The sequence below is a fragment of the Pseudorasbora parva genome, chromosome 8 (genome assembly GCF_024679245.1).
Source record: "Pseudorasbora parva isolate DD20220531a chromosome 8, ASM2467924v1, whole genome shotgun sequence".
Taxonomy (NCBI): domain Eukaryota; kingdom Metazoa; phylum Chordata; class Actinopteri; order Cypriniformes; family Gobionidae; genus Pseudorasbora; species Pseudorasbora parva.
This window is the reverse complement of record NC_090179.1, coordinates 47,547,941-47,564,226: the sequence shown is the minus strand read 5'-3', so window position 1 is coordinate 47,564,226 and position 16,286 is coordinate 47,547,941. Positions and strand designations below refer to the sequence as shown.

Below are 16,286 nucleotides of genomic sequence, written 5' to 3'. Positions count from 1 at the left end.
CCTGAAATGAAAGAACACAGTAAGATAACAACTAACATAAACTGTTTCTTCTGTGGTGGTGAGCACCCACTGGATGTTTGTAATAAACTTACTAAAAGAGGTCACAGAGAAAAGATGAACTTCCTGATGACAAGAGGAATTTGCTTTGGTTGCTTGCATACAGGACACATCAGCAGAGACTGTAATAGGAGAAGTATCTGTAGTATATGTGGTCTTAAACACCCTAGTCTTCTTCACATCTATTCTTATGAGAAAGAAAACACTTCAAACAGGAAGAAAGTCGAATTCAAGCCAGCAGTAGACAGTGCTATGGTCTCTCTTCAAACCAGTGGCCTTACTGGGGCTGGTAAAGACATCTGTGCCTTATCTATCGTTCCAGTATGTGTAAAAACAAAGAATGGAAACTGTGTGGTGAGGACGTATGCTTTTCTTGATTCGGGAAGTTCCGCCTCTTTCTGTACTGAAAGTTTGATGAACAAGCTCAACCTCCCTGGGAAGCGAGTTAATATTCTTCTCAGAACGATGAGTCAGGATAAAGCAGTTGCTAGCTATGTTCTGAAAGACTTGGAGGTTTCTGGGTTGAATCAAAATTATTATTGTGCGTTGCCTGAAGTTTACACACAAAAGACCATGCCTGTGACTACAGCAAACATTGCGTCACAAAAAGATCTCGAATGTTGGCCTCATTTGAGTCATATCTGCTTACCCACAATTAATTCAGGCGTTGAGCTTTTGATTGGAGCTAATGTTCCAGTAGCATTGGAGCCTTGGGAGATTGTACATAGTCAGGGCAATAGCCCATTTGCTATAAGAACTATGTTTGGATGGACCGTTAATGGACCACTGAAAGGCGCTGGCTTAAATAAAGATGATGATGCTGCTGCCCATCTTCCTGTGACTGTAAATAGGATTGCAGTAATGAAGTTGGAAGAGTTGTGGAAGCAGCAGTTTAAGTTCGATTTTCCCGAGACTGCTCATGAAGAATTGACAGGAATGTCGAAGGAGGATCAGTAGTTTATGGATTTTGTGTCCCATTCAGCAAGGCTGAACAATGGTCACTATTACATCGGTCTACCATTCAGAAATACTGAAGTAGTCATGCCAATGAACAGGAGAATCGTAGAACAACGAGCTTTAACACTTCAAAAAAGGTTTAAGGTGAATTCTTCCTTTCATGCAGATTACACCACCTTTATGGAGGACGTCATCCATAAGGGTTATGCAGAAAGGGTACCTGTGGCCGAACTGGAGAGACGTGATGGGCGTTTGTGGTATATACCTCATCATGGTGTATACCATGCTAAAAAACACAAGATCAGGGTTGTGTTCGATTGTGGAGCTTCTTATCAGGGTACATCACTGAATAATAAGCTTCTGCAAGGTCCCGATTTAACCAGTTCATTGGTGAGTGTGCTCGTAGGATTTAGACTGGAATCTGTTGCTTTGATGGCCGACATTGAATCCATGTTCCATCAAATACGAGTTTGCCCAGAAGACTGCGATCTTTTGAGATTCCTGTGGTGGCCAGAAGGTAACATAGATGGTAGACTGGAGGAATATAGAATGGTGGTTCATTTATTTGGAGCTACATCATCACCGAGTTGCTCAAGTTTTGCATTGAGGAAATGTGCTACGGATCAAAGGGATCTATTTGACTCAAGGACATTGGATGTTGTTTTGAATAACTTCTACGTGGATGATTGCCTTGTATCCATACCTTCTGAATCAGATGCTGTGCAATTGTACAAGGATCGTACTAGTATGTGTGCCAAAGGAGGTTTCCATCTAACAAAATGGATGAGTAACAGCCGGACCGTACTGGGTGCTATACCCGAAAAGGACAGAGAGAAGAAGGTAAAGGACCTGGACTTGGATCGTGACACTTTGCCACTTGAAAGGGCATTAGGAGTGCAATGGTGTGCTGAATCGGATGCCTTTAATTTCAAAGTGGTGGTTAAAGATAGACCTCTTACCAGGAGAGGAATTCTCTCAGTGGTCAGCTCCATCTATGATCCGCTGGGGTTCTTATCCCCTGTGATTTTATCTGCCAAGAGGATACTGCAAGATCTATGCAGAGAGGGAATAGGATGGGATAATGTTATTCCTCCAGTGTATGTTCAACGTTGGATGAATTGGTTGGATGATCTGCATCGCTTGGAGAGTTTTTTGGTTAAAAGATGTTTGAAGCCTGATGGATTTGGAGAAGTTACATCTGCTGAAATGCATCATTTTTCAGATGCTAGCGAGCAAGGATATGGTGTAGTGTCCTATCTGTTGCTTCGTAATAACCAGCAACTGGCATATTCTACTCTTCTAGTAAGTAAGGCAAGAGTTACACCATTAAGACCCATTACAATTCCTCGCCTGGAACTTACCGCTGCCACGCTTGCTAGTCGTATCGACCAGATATGGACAAAAGAACTCAAGATGCCCTTTCAAGATTCCGTTTTTTGGACGGATAGTACTTCAGTACTCAAATATCTTCGAAACAAGACCTCCAGGTTCAAGTGCTTTGTGGCTAATAGAGTATCCGAAATTCTGAAGGTTTCTGATGTATCACAGTGGAGATATGTTAATTCATCAAACAATCCAGCAGATGTGGTGTCTAGAGGACTGAAAGTGGATTCTTTCTTGAAGGATGAAAGGTGGATTTCTGGTCCCCCATTTCTTGTTCGACCCAAGGAAGAGTGGCCAATGGATCCTACCGATAGGGATGTAATACCATCTCATGATCCTGAGATAAAAAGGACTGCTTTGGTAAACATGGTAGAAGTCAAAGACGAATTTGACTCTGTATCATGCCTCCTTAATTACTTTTCTTCTTGGATTCGACTGAAGAAAGCTGTATCATGGATCCTTCGTCTGAGAAAAATCTTGATGGATCTCAGCAAGGAAAGGAAACGACTGCAGGCTGCTCTTGTTCTCTCTGGGGCAGATCCATATGTACAGGGGACAACTATTATTAAAGAAATGCGGAAGTTCAAATCTACTGTGTGTAGGGACTTGCTTTCTTTGGGAGAGCTAGAAAAGGCTGAAACGGAAATCATCCGATTTTCTCAAAGAAAGAGATTTCCTGAAGAACTGATCAGTCTACAAAGGGATGGAGTAGTCAAGCGAAATAGTCCTCTTTATAGTCTTAATCCAATACTTCAGTCTGATATCATCAGGGTTGGAGGACGTTTGGATAAAGCATTGATTTCTGAAGACGCTAAGCACCCAATCATATTGGCCAAAGACTTGCACATCTCTGACTTGATTCTGCGTCAGATTCATGAAGAAGTGGGGCATGGTGGACGGAACTACATGTTGGCTACCCTTAGACAGCGATATTGGATCCCTGGAGCGAGTGTAGCCATAAGAAAGGTTTTATCAAAATGTGTAGTGTGCAGAAGGTTCAATGGAATTGCAGGTCAGCAACAGATGGCTGATCTACCTCTAGATCGAGTTTCACCGGACAAACCACCCTTTACTTATGTCGGAGTGGATTGTTTCGGTCCCTTTGAGGTAAAGCGAGGAAGAACCATCTTAAAGCGCTATGGAGTCATCTTCACCTGCTTGACCATTAGAGCTGTTCATATTGAAATGATTGCTTCACTGGATACAGATTCATTCATTCATGCTCTGAGACGTTTTATTGCTCGACGAGGGCAAGTGATTGAGATGCGTTCAGATAATGGAACGAACTTTGTCGGGGCTGAGCGTGAGTTACAAGAGGCGATCCAAAATTGGAATCACAGTCAGATCAATAGTATTCTTCTTCAAAAGAATATAAAATGGACATTCAATCCTCCTACCGGCTCACATCATGGAGGGATCTGGGAAAGGCTCATCAGATCAATAAAGAAAATATTGAATTCTGTTCTTCGAGGGCAAAGTTTGGATGAAGAAGGTCTTCATACCCTTTTGTGCGAAGTAGAATCCATACTTAATAACCGACCCATAACCCGATCATCAATGGATCCTAATGATTTGGAAGCCCTGACACCGAATCATCTTCTCCTTCTAAAAACAAAGCTTACTTTACCACCTGGATTGTTTGAGAAGGAAGATTTGTTTGCGCGTCGACGATGGCGCCAAATTCAATACCTGGCCAACTTATTTTGGAAAAGATGGATTGGTGAATATCTACCCCTTCTACAGGAACGCCAAAAGTGGATGGTAAAGACCCGTAATCTTCAGCTGGGAGATATCGTACTGGTAGTGGATGAAAATGCTCCCAGAAGTTCCTGGATCATGGGCAAGATTATTCACACAATACAGGACAAGAAAGGATTCACTCGGCAAGTGAAAATCAAAACTATGAGTACCTGCTTGACCAGACCAATTACAAAAATATGTCGTCTTCTCGAAGCTGAGAAATCTAAAGACTAACTATGACTGTGACATTTGAGAGCTCTCAACTGACCCTTTTGACTTGACTATGACTTGGACTTGATTGCATTATTGACGATTGACTTTACTGACTTGGACTAGACTAGACTTGAACATTTACTCTTACTCAGCTACAAGGATGAACTAAAATGAACATTTGAGTATTTTGCGCACACACACACCCATACACACACATATTTTCACATTTCTTGAAGTGTTGTGTAAAAAAAAAAAAAAAAAAATGCAACAATGATTTATGTAATGTCCATGTTTTTTATTGTTTGTATTGTAATCGTGTTGGTGATTATTACAGATTTCAGTTGTGTAATAATCAGGGGCTGGAATGTAAGTGCAAAAGGTTTGTCTTTTATTTTGTAATGTGGAATAGGTGTTTCCTGATAGTTGGTCACGTGTGTAGGTGGGTATTTACCTGAGTGTTTCCTGTTATGGCGGAGGGATCGTGTAGAGGGGGGGTGAGGAGTGAGGAATGCTCACCTTTTGTTGACCGTTTTGTATTGGCTTGTACCCTTTCATCATGGCAATAAAACGTTCCTGTTTTATATGTTAAAATGCATGGAAACGCGTCACAAAAGTCTCCTGCTGCTTAGCCTCTCAGCGGCTATAGGCTGCCGCTACATATCTGTTTATTTTTCTTATCAGTCGGTCTGAGGCATTGCCGTGACGCGTTGCTATGGGCTGCGTGCGTTTTACCGGCTGATTTTCCTCAGTCTGTTCGGAAACGCCGCTCTTGTCATATATGGTTCTTTCAGAGAGTGTCTGTGGCTTTAAGGGGAAAAATAAAACAAACATTGTTTTCATCAAAAATCAAAGCTAATGTGTCGATTTAATTAAAAATCTATCTCATATATTTCATAAATGCCCGTTTGTCATGTATAATAACGTTACACCAACCAATCGTGATCTGGCAAAACAAGTTGAAACAAATCGGTTGAAAATTTAATAAATCAAATTGCATCGCTGACAGGATGTTAACTGCCAAAAAAAGCACCGCACAAAACCATGCAGCACCAAAAGTCACATTAATGGTAAGTAGTATTACTTGTATTTTTGATGCAGCGTTTACTATTTGATGAATCTATCAAAGTTAATGAAGCCCAGCGCCACATACAGGCCGATTATGTGAAGTGTAGGCTGGCCAAATGGTGACGTCAAAGGACTTTATTATATTACCAGTATTGATAATTATGCAGCATTATGAAAGAAGTCTCTTATGCTCATTAAGCCTGCATTTATTTGATCAAAAACAGCAATATTGTGAAATATTAATAAAATAATGGTTTTCTATTTTAATAGACTTTAAAATATAATTTATTCCTGTGACCAAAGCTGAATTTATCATCATTACTCCAGTCTTCAGTGTCACATGATCCAGACCTGCCAACATGTACGCATTTTTCATACTCAGCACGCATTTAGACTCTAAAGTACACTTGTACGATTCGCTGCTCTCTAGGTACGCATTTTGTTACATCTCGCATTTCGCCGGTTTCAGTGCAATCCATGACGTTGATTCTGCCGCTGAGCCACAGTGTGTAAAGCTTTCGGCCGATCAGAGCGCTTCATTTTAACCCTCCGTTCATCTGCCCCTCCTAAGCCAAATGCTTCTCGCCCGCAAGTGTTCAGGGACTCAAGCAGGCCGGCCCATGTATGTATCGCTGCAGGTGGGAGGAGCTTACGCAGCAAGTGGGTGGAGCTTATGCCGCAAGTAGGAGGGATTTGACAAATGTGCAATTGGGAGGGGCTTATGCCGCGAGTAGGAGGGATTTGACAAATGTGCAAGTGGGAGGGGCTTATGCCGCAAGTAGGGGGGATTTGACAAATGTGCAAGTGGGAGGGGCTTATGCCGCGAGTAGGAGGGATTTGACAAATGTGCAAGTGGGAGGGGCTTATGCCACAAGTAGGAGGGATTTCACAAACGTGTGTGGAAATCCTTTTCAGTCTATGAGAAATCCCCAAGCGTCATTGAGGCCGAGGACCGCGGTGAATGAGAGAGGCAGGAAGTAGCCACAGTAATGAAATGAGACCATTAAATATCAGGTTCTATATCATGGTTTAATTTCTTACGTCTTTGTTATTATCGTGTGTCCAGACTGGCTTTCGACGTGACTTCATCGTTTACATTGAGTGGTACTGGACAGTAGGCTACCACTCAATGTAAACGATGAAGTCACTTACACCTTTTGCTATACTTAAAGGGATGCTGTTTTAAACTCAAGGCTGTAATGTAGGCCTTACTCAAGCCTATTTCTCAATATTAGCTACACAATCTACAATTTCACAATGAGATGCCATTGCACTTAGTGAAGTGAGTGTGTAAATGCATGAAAAACAGTTGGCTAATGTAAACTTTTGTTGTTGTTACCATTCATCTTTACTGCATTTTTTTTAAATAGCAGACTAATGTTCTTCTGAAGATTACACATATTAAATTGAAATCTCAGGGTGGATAAATTATTTTTTAATGAATAAAATCATGTACAAGTCATTCATTAATTGTATTATTTTTAGAGTTTTTTATTATTTGTATAAACACTATTGCAGCACATTGGAATTCATCTACATGCAGTAAACACAGCAAAATCCAGGGTGGGATGTTTCTGAATAAATGCCCTGGAGCTCGCCTCGCTTTCCCTTCCCAGCATAACCTGGTGGAGACACAAGAAGCACAATAAGCACTAGGGTTTATGTTGACACTGAACAATTACAAACATTAAAAATAATTTCTCAGCTCTGTAGGTCCACGCCATGCAAGTGAATGGTGTCCAGAACTCCAAGCGATGACATAAGTAAATTAGACTTTATTACTATTTTTAGTATTCCTTTTAAATGCCACACCTAGACTAACAATTGGTCTATTCTTCACCAATTTACACAAAATGTACCAAGTGTTCAGCATTTGTACTCAAACTGGCACTCCAAACAAGTGGCGATGGAGTACATTTATCTAAGAGCTGTTTGTAGTGTGAAGTTGTATTTTTCCAACATGCAACACCAGAGGGAAAAATATTTTTTAAATAATTTAAAAAAAGTAACATAACATTTAACATTGTCAGTGATGTTCTTGTAATGGGTTTTATTTTTTGTTGTCAATATTTCATTTCTAGCCATAAGAAGTGTGCCTGATTTTTCAGTTTTTATCCCCCAACTATGTCCCTGAACCTAGAGCGAACCAATGCCGGGCTTGTAGGCAGCATCTCCTTCAAGAACAACTTCAAGCAATATGTTCTTAAGCAACGCTCCTGATAACTGAAAAGATAGCAACAGTTAGCACAGGCCGTTAAAAAAGCACATTATATAACATTATTCAACTACTTGAAGATGAAGCATGATGGAGGGTCATCATCTCTTAACACCTCATCCTTAAAGAAAAATATAAGTGGATTCAAGTTGTAATATTATACACATTTTAAATCAATATTAACATTCATTATGCATACCTTGCTAATTTTATCTAGTAAAAATTAAGTAATTTAAAATTAGCTGAGCAATATTATAGTTACATAATTAGAAACCCAGCATAGTGTATTTTTGTATTGCCACACGTTTCAGGGAGAAGTGCAGAGCATTCTTCTTCTGAAATTGGATTAGAATAAAAAAAGATACAATTATCCATTACTTTTTAATGAATTATTAGCAGTACAATATCAAAATCAAAGGATGCATTAAATTGATCACAAATTACAGTTAAGACTAGCCAATACAAAAAATTGAATTAACTAAAAAAATTACAAACATTAAACTGCTTAATACCTCCAGAAACACTCCATAATACCTTCTTATGGTCTTCAAAATCCATGATCGAGAGCAAATTGTAGAAATGGATGTTACAGATTTTGTAATTTATGTGTGCTATTAAAAAAACTACAGAAATTATTTGGATACACTTTACCCTTATTCTTTTTAAAGACTAAAAACTGTGTACAAACACCATTATATGTACTTTTTCACAACTTATAATGCATTTTTACTAAACTAAAAAAATTAACAACAAGCTTACCCCTTCAATTTAACGATGATGAACACGTGAAAGTGTTTTCTTCTTTCTTTGTTTTCTGATGGATCGCAACAAAACTTACCTTACCGCCACCAACCAATAGCTATACACAGGTTACTCAATAAACCAATCAAAATCCTCTGGAAGTTTGTACAGCCCACTTGCGGCTAAAGCTCCACCCACTTGCTGCTGACCCACCCATTTGCCGCTGGCTCCGACCTCCGTTTATACCCAACTCGGCCGGCCGGATAACTGCAGGCTTGCATGCCACGGCTGAACCGCCTCATAGAGATGCGCGGTTGGCGGTAACAGCCGCGGATCGGAGTAGTATGAAGCTGTGCTCATGTAGCGATATATCACATAATATTTTTCAGAGGATAGTTCAATCTGTAATTGTATTTTGTCCATCAGTAATTTTCTTTCAATTGCCCACACTCTTTATTAAATAAATAAATAAATCTACTGCGTACTTAGTCAGAGAAAACAATGACATCTTTTGGAAATGCAAAGATGTTTGCAAAAGCATTATTTTGTGTAAATTTATTTTTAAATGAAACGACAATAATACATCTTATTTGGATAAGGATGTTGTACGGTCTTCAGAACAGCAGGAGGCGCTGTTTCTTAAAAACGAGGGGTCTGAGAATGCGGGACTCTGAGTGCGGGACAATTTTTGCTTGAACATGTTAAACACATCTAATTATTTCTGTAATACATTTTAATTTTGCAACTTATATAAAGTATTACAATATACAATTTATGTTTAAAATATATGTTAAAACTACTGTAGGAAATAGCAAATGTAAATGATATTGTTCAATTTGAATTGTGTTGCACACATGGTATGGAAAATGTAAATTTAAATACTGAATTGCATTGCCATTTTGCAAATTGCATTGCAAATTTTATGTTGCTACACTTCAGCTTCCATAAATAGGGGTGAGCACGAATATATTCGATCTGTAATTAATATTCGGAAAATAAAAATAATATTGAAATTTTACTATATTGCTTCGCTGGCCGTAAATGCATAGACAGTAAAAGAAATGGACAGAGCTATCCCATTGACTTCAACGGCGGAGTGAGGTCAGTAAAGGAGCACTCACTTCCTGATGGCTGAGCGAACTGCGCCGGCTCAGACTGAGCTTGAGGACGTAGATGTGACGTGAGCCTCCTGTCTGACAGCTGTAGGTCTTCTAGTAGTTGTGGAAAGTGAAATCTGAATCACGTTGTTTAAATGTTTGGTCCCATTGCTTTTGGCTCACTATGGGCTTCTCCTCATTCTTCTCCCTTGACTTTATCAGACTTTATGTCTCCACGTCCCCCCGACTAGGGTTGGGCATCGTTTTGATTTGAACGATTCTGATTCCGATTCTTACTTTCGATTCCGGTTCTTTGAGGGGTGGAGTCAAAACATGTCACATCGATATTCAATGCTATTTTCAATACAACAGGGGAAAAACGCTGCATATACTGTCAATTAGATATTTTTTATATATATATTTTTTTGTCTGTCTTTTAAAAGTCTAGGCAATCAAAAATTTCTTCTGAAGAGATCACTTTATATGATAAAGCTTTTAAGCTTTTTCTCATATATAAACATTGATCAATTACTATTAAAATTATCTCACAAATATTTGTTAACTCAATGTATTTTTTACAACAGGGTAATTGTGTTGCAATAGTTTACACACAGCACAAGTAAGCTTGATTTTGAATGGTAAATTGAATAAACAAAGATACATTATAAAAGATAGCACAAATAAATACAATAGAATAAAATATATAAATTAAATAGACTGCTTTATTTTTTCAGGTAGGTCTAACATTCAGGTAAGAAACTGAATAAAAAAACGCAAAGTGGCTAAATACATTTAAAATAACATTGGATAATGTTTTTTGCAAAAAATTAAATAGTTTCACATAAAACCATTAAAGTTACACAAGTTGATCAGTCAAGAGCAGTGTGATCGTTTGTCTTTTTGTAGTTTGACTTTGAATAACAAATGACTGCTGTCCCTTTAAGAACAGCCGCACTCATTGATCCTGAACACTGCTCCTGCTACTCATTCTTCATTTCTTCCTGAATTGTTTAAGACTGTGTTTACATACTGTTCAAAATGTGCACTGAGAATTTGTTTGAGTGTATTTGACCAATAATAAGCTGTAAAAAGAAGCAAATATTTGCACTTGTATATCAGGGGCGGCTTTATTACGGTAGGCTATGTGTGTGTGTGCGCTTCAGATGTGAGCTTGAAATCTGCGGGGATTCGTAGAATTATGTGCAATCCCGCGCGAAATTCAGACCGATCATACACAATAACACGCTGTCGTAAGGAAAAGTCTAGCAGAACGCGCGTCTGTCGTGTTCAGAGGTTAACCGGCTGAATGAGAATATGCGGCTGCGTGTCAACTCGCTGTCGGTCAGAGAGGAGAGGAGAGGAGAGCAGCTGGGATCGATACTGTAGGCTGAGCAGGCTATCGTATCTTTTCAGATATATCAGTATCAATATTTTTGACAACACTAGTTGCACTGTGCCGACCCAAGCTTTTAAAAGTGAAATAAATCCACACTTCAGAGCCGCTTACCGGGCTTCCATGACTAAAAGAACAAGCGGGCGCGCAAACACCGGAAATCAGGTGGCCATGGAAACCAAAACTTGCGCGCTTGGAACCGAAGATCGGAACCGAAAATAAATTTTCTAAACGATTCCAATGGAATCGTTATTTTTTAAACGGTTCCAAGTTAGAACCGGTTCTCGATGCCCAACCCTACCCCCGACTGCCTCATAGACAGTAAAGATTGCCTGCGAGCGTCTCCTCAGGTATATACGGTAATTTCTCAACTGTGCGACAGAGTTGCGTTGGTTATGACGCAATCGTTAGCCTATTTTTACAAAAACAGCTGCGGGGCGATAGTGTAAGATACAAGGTAACGGAGCCTTTTATGCATTGTCGTGTTTCTTTAGAAATAAACACTGGACAAATGGAGTCTTTAAACGCCTTTGATGTAAAGTTATTCACTGTCAAAGTGACTCAAAAATGAATGGGATTCAATGGGATGCTAACAGCAGGTGATGGCTTGGTTAGCAATGGCCGCCCCTTTGGGTGGAATGCTTTCCGAGTGCTGGATTACCCTCTTGGCGTAAATGCAGTGAATCCTCTTAATCTCGCAGTTATAACTAAATCCACTGGGTGGTGCTGTGGAGCGTGTTAATAACTCGACTGTATTTGATCACTTATGTCGTCTGCCTCGTGATGTTTGGAATTACTTAGATTAAAATGATCTTACAAAATGGAGTTACTTTTAATGAATTAATTAATGAAAGTGAGTTAAAAAAAATCTCATCCAAACACCAGTCGATGAGGACAGCTGTCCATCACCGCATTCACACCCAGATACAGCAAATCTATTTATTTATTTTTCTATTATTTTTGTGTTCTTCAACCATCCACAACTAAGCCCGCACTATGGGGGATCGAGCCTTCTGTTCAGCCGCACCGCGTCTTTGGAATTCCCTTCCAGAAAACCTAAGGGCTCCTCAAGCCATAGACTCTTTTAAGAAAGAACTAAAAACCTTTCTTTTTAAACAAGCATTTTTTACTTTTAGCTAATTAATAATTTTTTTTTTCTTTTCTTTTTTTCCGGTTTTTAACCAATTTTTTTTTTAATTTGTTTTATGTGTAGCACTTTGGGATTGTTTTTAACTATGAAAAGGGCTTTACAAATAAAATATATTATTATTATTTTATGATGGGCTGTTCTGTTAGGTATCTATATATATATTTTTTTTATTAGATTAATCAATCAATCAATCAATCAGTTTTATTTATATAGCTCTTTTACAATCACGATTGTGTCAAAGCAGCTTCACAGTGTCAAACAGGACAATATTGCAACAAAATTAGATTTGGCTGTACAGTCGCTCTGGAGTAAACAGTGATATTATCAGCTTATTTTAATTTATCATAGAGAGACAATGTTGGCAGATCAGTATTATAGTTTATAGAATTAAATAAAACCTAATTCATAAATTTTATTTGTATAATTAGTTGAATAACTTTAGTCATAATTTTAGTGTCCCCAACTGAGCAAGCCAAGCCAAAGGCGACAGTGGCAAGGAACCAAAACTCCATCAGGGCATGATGGAGAAAAATAAACCTTGGAGAAACCAGACTCAGTCGGGGTGCCAGATTGTCTCTGCGTCTGTCATCGGGGCTTCTAGTTGCCAACTAATGGTACTTCAGCGAGCATTTGATTCAATGAGCGAGGCCGTGGCGTGAATCACAGAATGTGACGTTGGAATCAGAACGTAAACGTTCTTGGGTGGAGGGAATATCTATATCTTACCCAGATACAGCAAATCCATTTTATGATTGGCTGTTCTGTTAGGTATCTATATATATATATATTTTTTTTTATTAGATTAACTGGTGCGTGGCAGGGCCGTCAGAACTCTATGGGGAACTCGCTTGATTCCTCTAATAGCGCGCAACTTAGTGACACACACAGTCACAAACATATACACACACACAGTTACAAACATATACACACACACAGTCACAAACATATACACACACTAACAGTCACAAACATATACACACACACACAGTCACAAACATACTCTCTCTCTCACTCACTCACTCACTCACTCACTCACTCACTCACTCACAACACAACACACAGACATGCACACAGACACACGATCATGCTCACAAACTCACACACGCACACACACACAGACATGCGCAGACACAGACAGACATGCGCACTCACACACACTCACAAAGACACTCACTCATGAACACACACACACAGTCACAAACATATACACACACACACAGTCACAAACATATACACACACACACTCACAGTCACAAACATATACACACACACACACAGTCACAAACATATACACACACACAGTCACATACATACTCACTCACTCACTCACAACACAACACACTGACATGCACACAGACACACGAACATGCACACAAACTCACACACGCACACACACACACAGACATGCGCAGACAGAGACAGACATGCACACTCACACACACTCACAAAGACACTTACTCACTCATGAACACACACACACAGTCACAAACATACACACACACTCACAGTCACAAACATATACACACACACACACACAGTCACAAACATATACACACACACAGTCACATACATACTCACTCACTCACTCACAACACAACACACAGACACACGAACATGCACACAAACTCACATACACACACGCTCACGAACTCACACACGCGCACACACAGACATGCGCAGACACAGACAGACATGCGCACTCACACACACACACACACATTCACAAAGACACTCACTCACTCATGAACACACACACACACACACACACACACACACACACACACAGTCACATAAACACACAGATAGACATGCGCACACACACACAAAGACACACACAAAGACACTCACTCATGAACACACACAATCACAAACACTCACAAACTCACACACACAGTCACATACACACGCACACACACACACACACACACACACACACACACTCACAAACTCAGACACACACACACACATACAAACATACTCTCACAAACTCAGACACACACACACACACACACACACACATTTTCTCACACACATTGGGTTTCCATGTTTTATGGGTCTTTCCACTGAAATAATGTTGTTATACTGTACAAACTGTATATTCTCTCCTCTAATCCTAACTGATGTATTTTAACAATGTGAACTAATGAGTATTTATATATATTTGATATGGACAGCATTGTGTTATTTATTTATTTAGTGTAAGTGCTCATGTTTAGCTTTGGAGATAGACTTAATGTGTGTCATTGTTCTCTACAGGTTGGTGAGCTGTGGTGTCACAGATGAAGGTTGTGCTGCTCTGGCTTCAGCTCTGAGATCAAAACCCTCACACCTGAGATATCTGTATCTGAACGGGAATAATCTAGGAGACTCAGGAGTGAAGCTGCTCTCTGCTGTGCTGGAGAATCCTCTCTGTAAACTGGAGACACTGGGGTAAGATCATACGTGACTCTGATATGAAACTGAGTCTCTGTGTGTGACGAACAGGGCGGGCGAGAGCCGTGAGAGAACGGTGTGAGGCCGGTGGAGTGATTGCAAATGAGCATCACCTGCGCATCACACTGTGAACTTTATCATTAAATGTATTCATAATGTAACAAAATGGAAAAGAGGAATCAAACTATTGTTACATTTAGAGCTGTCACTAATGGTTATTTTAGTAATCGAGTATTCGGTCGATTATTTTGACGATTAATCGAGTAATCCGATTTTTTGTGGTAATAAAAATAGACCTAAGCAAACAATGGCCTTTAAAATGATTTAAAATACAAAAATAATAACAATGGGGCAATAATATTTGGTTCTAAAAGTATCAAAGTAATCATATAGTTTTACACAACAACACTGTTGAAATAAATAATATAATATAAATTGAGACGCACTCTTTACAACCGCTTACAAATCATTAAACGCTGTTGTTGGTTATTTAAAATATCTAACGGATGAACTCCTCTTGAACATTTTTCTACTTGTGACGACCTGAGGAAGGAGGACCCAAAAGCAGAAGAATGCTTAACTTCAATTTATTGAAACAATAAAAAAAGCTCAGGTATTGCTGTAAAAACTCTAAATCTTTGGAGTGTGTTTATGACAGCAAGAAATGTCACAGCAAACACACAGGCGTCGTGATTTACTATCTAACAGGGGACCTGAGTCAGTGTGTGTGTAACGTAATCACTATTCAATAATGACCTGCAATTAATACATTAGAGAGCTATTTCTGCTTGATTTAACCCTTTAAGCTCAGGTATTGCTGTAAAAACTCTAAATCTTTGCAGTGTGTTTGTGATTATAAGAAATGTCACAGCAAACACACAGGCGTCGTGATTTACTATCTAACAGGGGACCTGAGTCAGTGTGTGTGTGTAACGTAATCACTATTCAATAATGACCTGCAATTAATACATTAGAGAGCTATTTCTGCTTGATTTAACCCTTTAAACTCAGGTATTGCTGTAAAAATTCTAAATCTTTGCAGTGTGTTTGTGATGATGAGAAATGTCACAGCAAACACACAGGCGTCGTGATTTACTATCTAACAGGGGACCTGAGTCATTGTGTGTGTAACATAATCACTATTCAATAATGACCGGCAATTAATACATTAGAGAGCTATTTCTGCTTGATTTAACCCTTTAAACTCAGGTATTGCTGTAAAAACTCTAAATCTTTGCAGTGTGTTTATGACAGCAAGAAAAGTCACAGCAAACACACAGGCGTCGTGATTTACTATCTAACAGGGGACCTGGGCAGTGTGTGTGTAACATAATCACTATTCAATAATGACCTGCATTTAATACATTAGAGAGCTATTTCTGCTTGATTTAACCCTTTAAACTCAGGTATTGCTGTAAAAACTCTAAATCTTTGCAGTGTGTTTGTGATGATAAGAAATGTCACAGCAAACACACAGGCGTCGTGATTTACTATCTAACAGGGGACCTGAGTCAGTGTGTGTGTGTAACGTAATCACTATTCAATAATGACCTGCATTTAATACATTAGAGAGCTATTTCTGCTTGATTTAACCCTTTAAACTCAGGTATTGCTGTAAAAACTCTAAATCTTTGCAGTGTGTTTGTGATGATAAGAAATGTCACAGCAAACACACAGGCGTCGTGATTTACTATCTAACAGGGGACCTGAGTCATTGTGTGTGTAACATAATCACTATTCAATAATGACCGGCAATTAATACATTAGAGAGCTATTTCTGCTTGATTTAACCCTTTAAACTCAGGTATTGCTGTAAAAACTCTAAATCTTTGCAGTGTGTTT

At 39.1% G+C, this 16,286-nt stretch overlaps 1 protein-coding gene across 1 annotated transcript in view; it reads left to right on the top strand.

Moving 5' to 3' along the window:
- Positions 1-16,286, top strand: part of LOC137084930 (NACHT, LRR and PYD domains-containing protein 3-like) — an 80,628-nt gene that overhangs the window by 58,868 nt on the left and 5,474 nt on the right. The window contains exon 8 of the mRNA XM_067451499.1: positions 14,268-14,441. Within this exon, the coding sequence (XP_067307600.1) occupies positions 14,268-14,441 (174 nt within the window). The remainder of the gene's footprint in view (positions 1-14,267; positions 14,442-16,286) is intronic.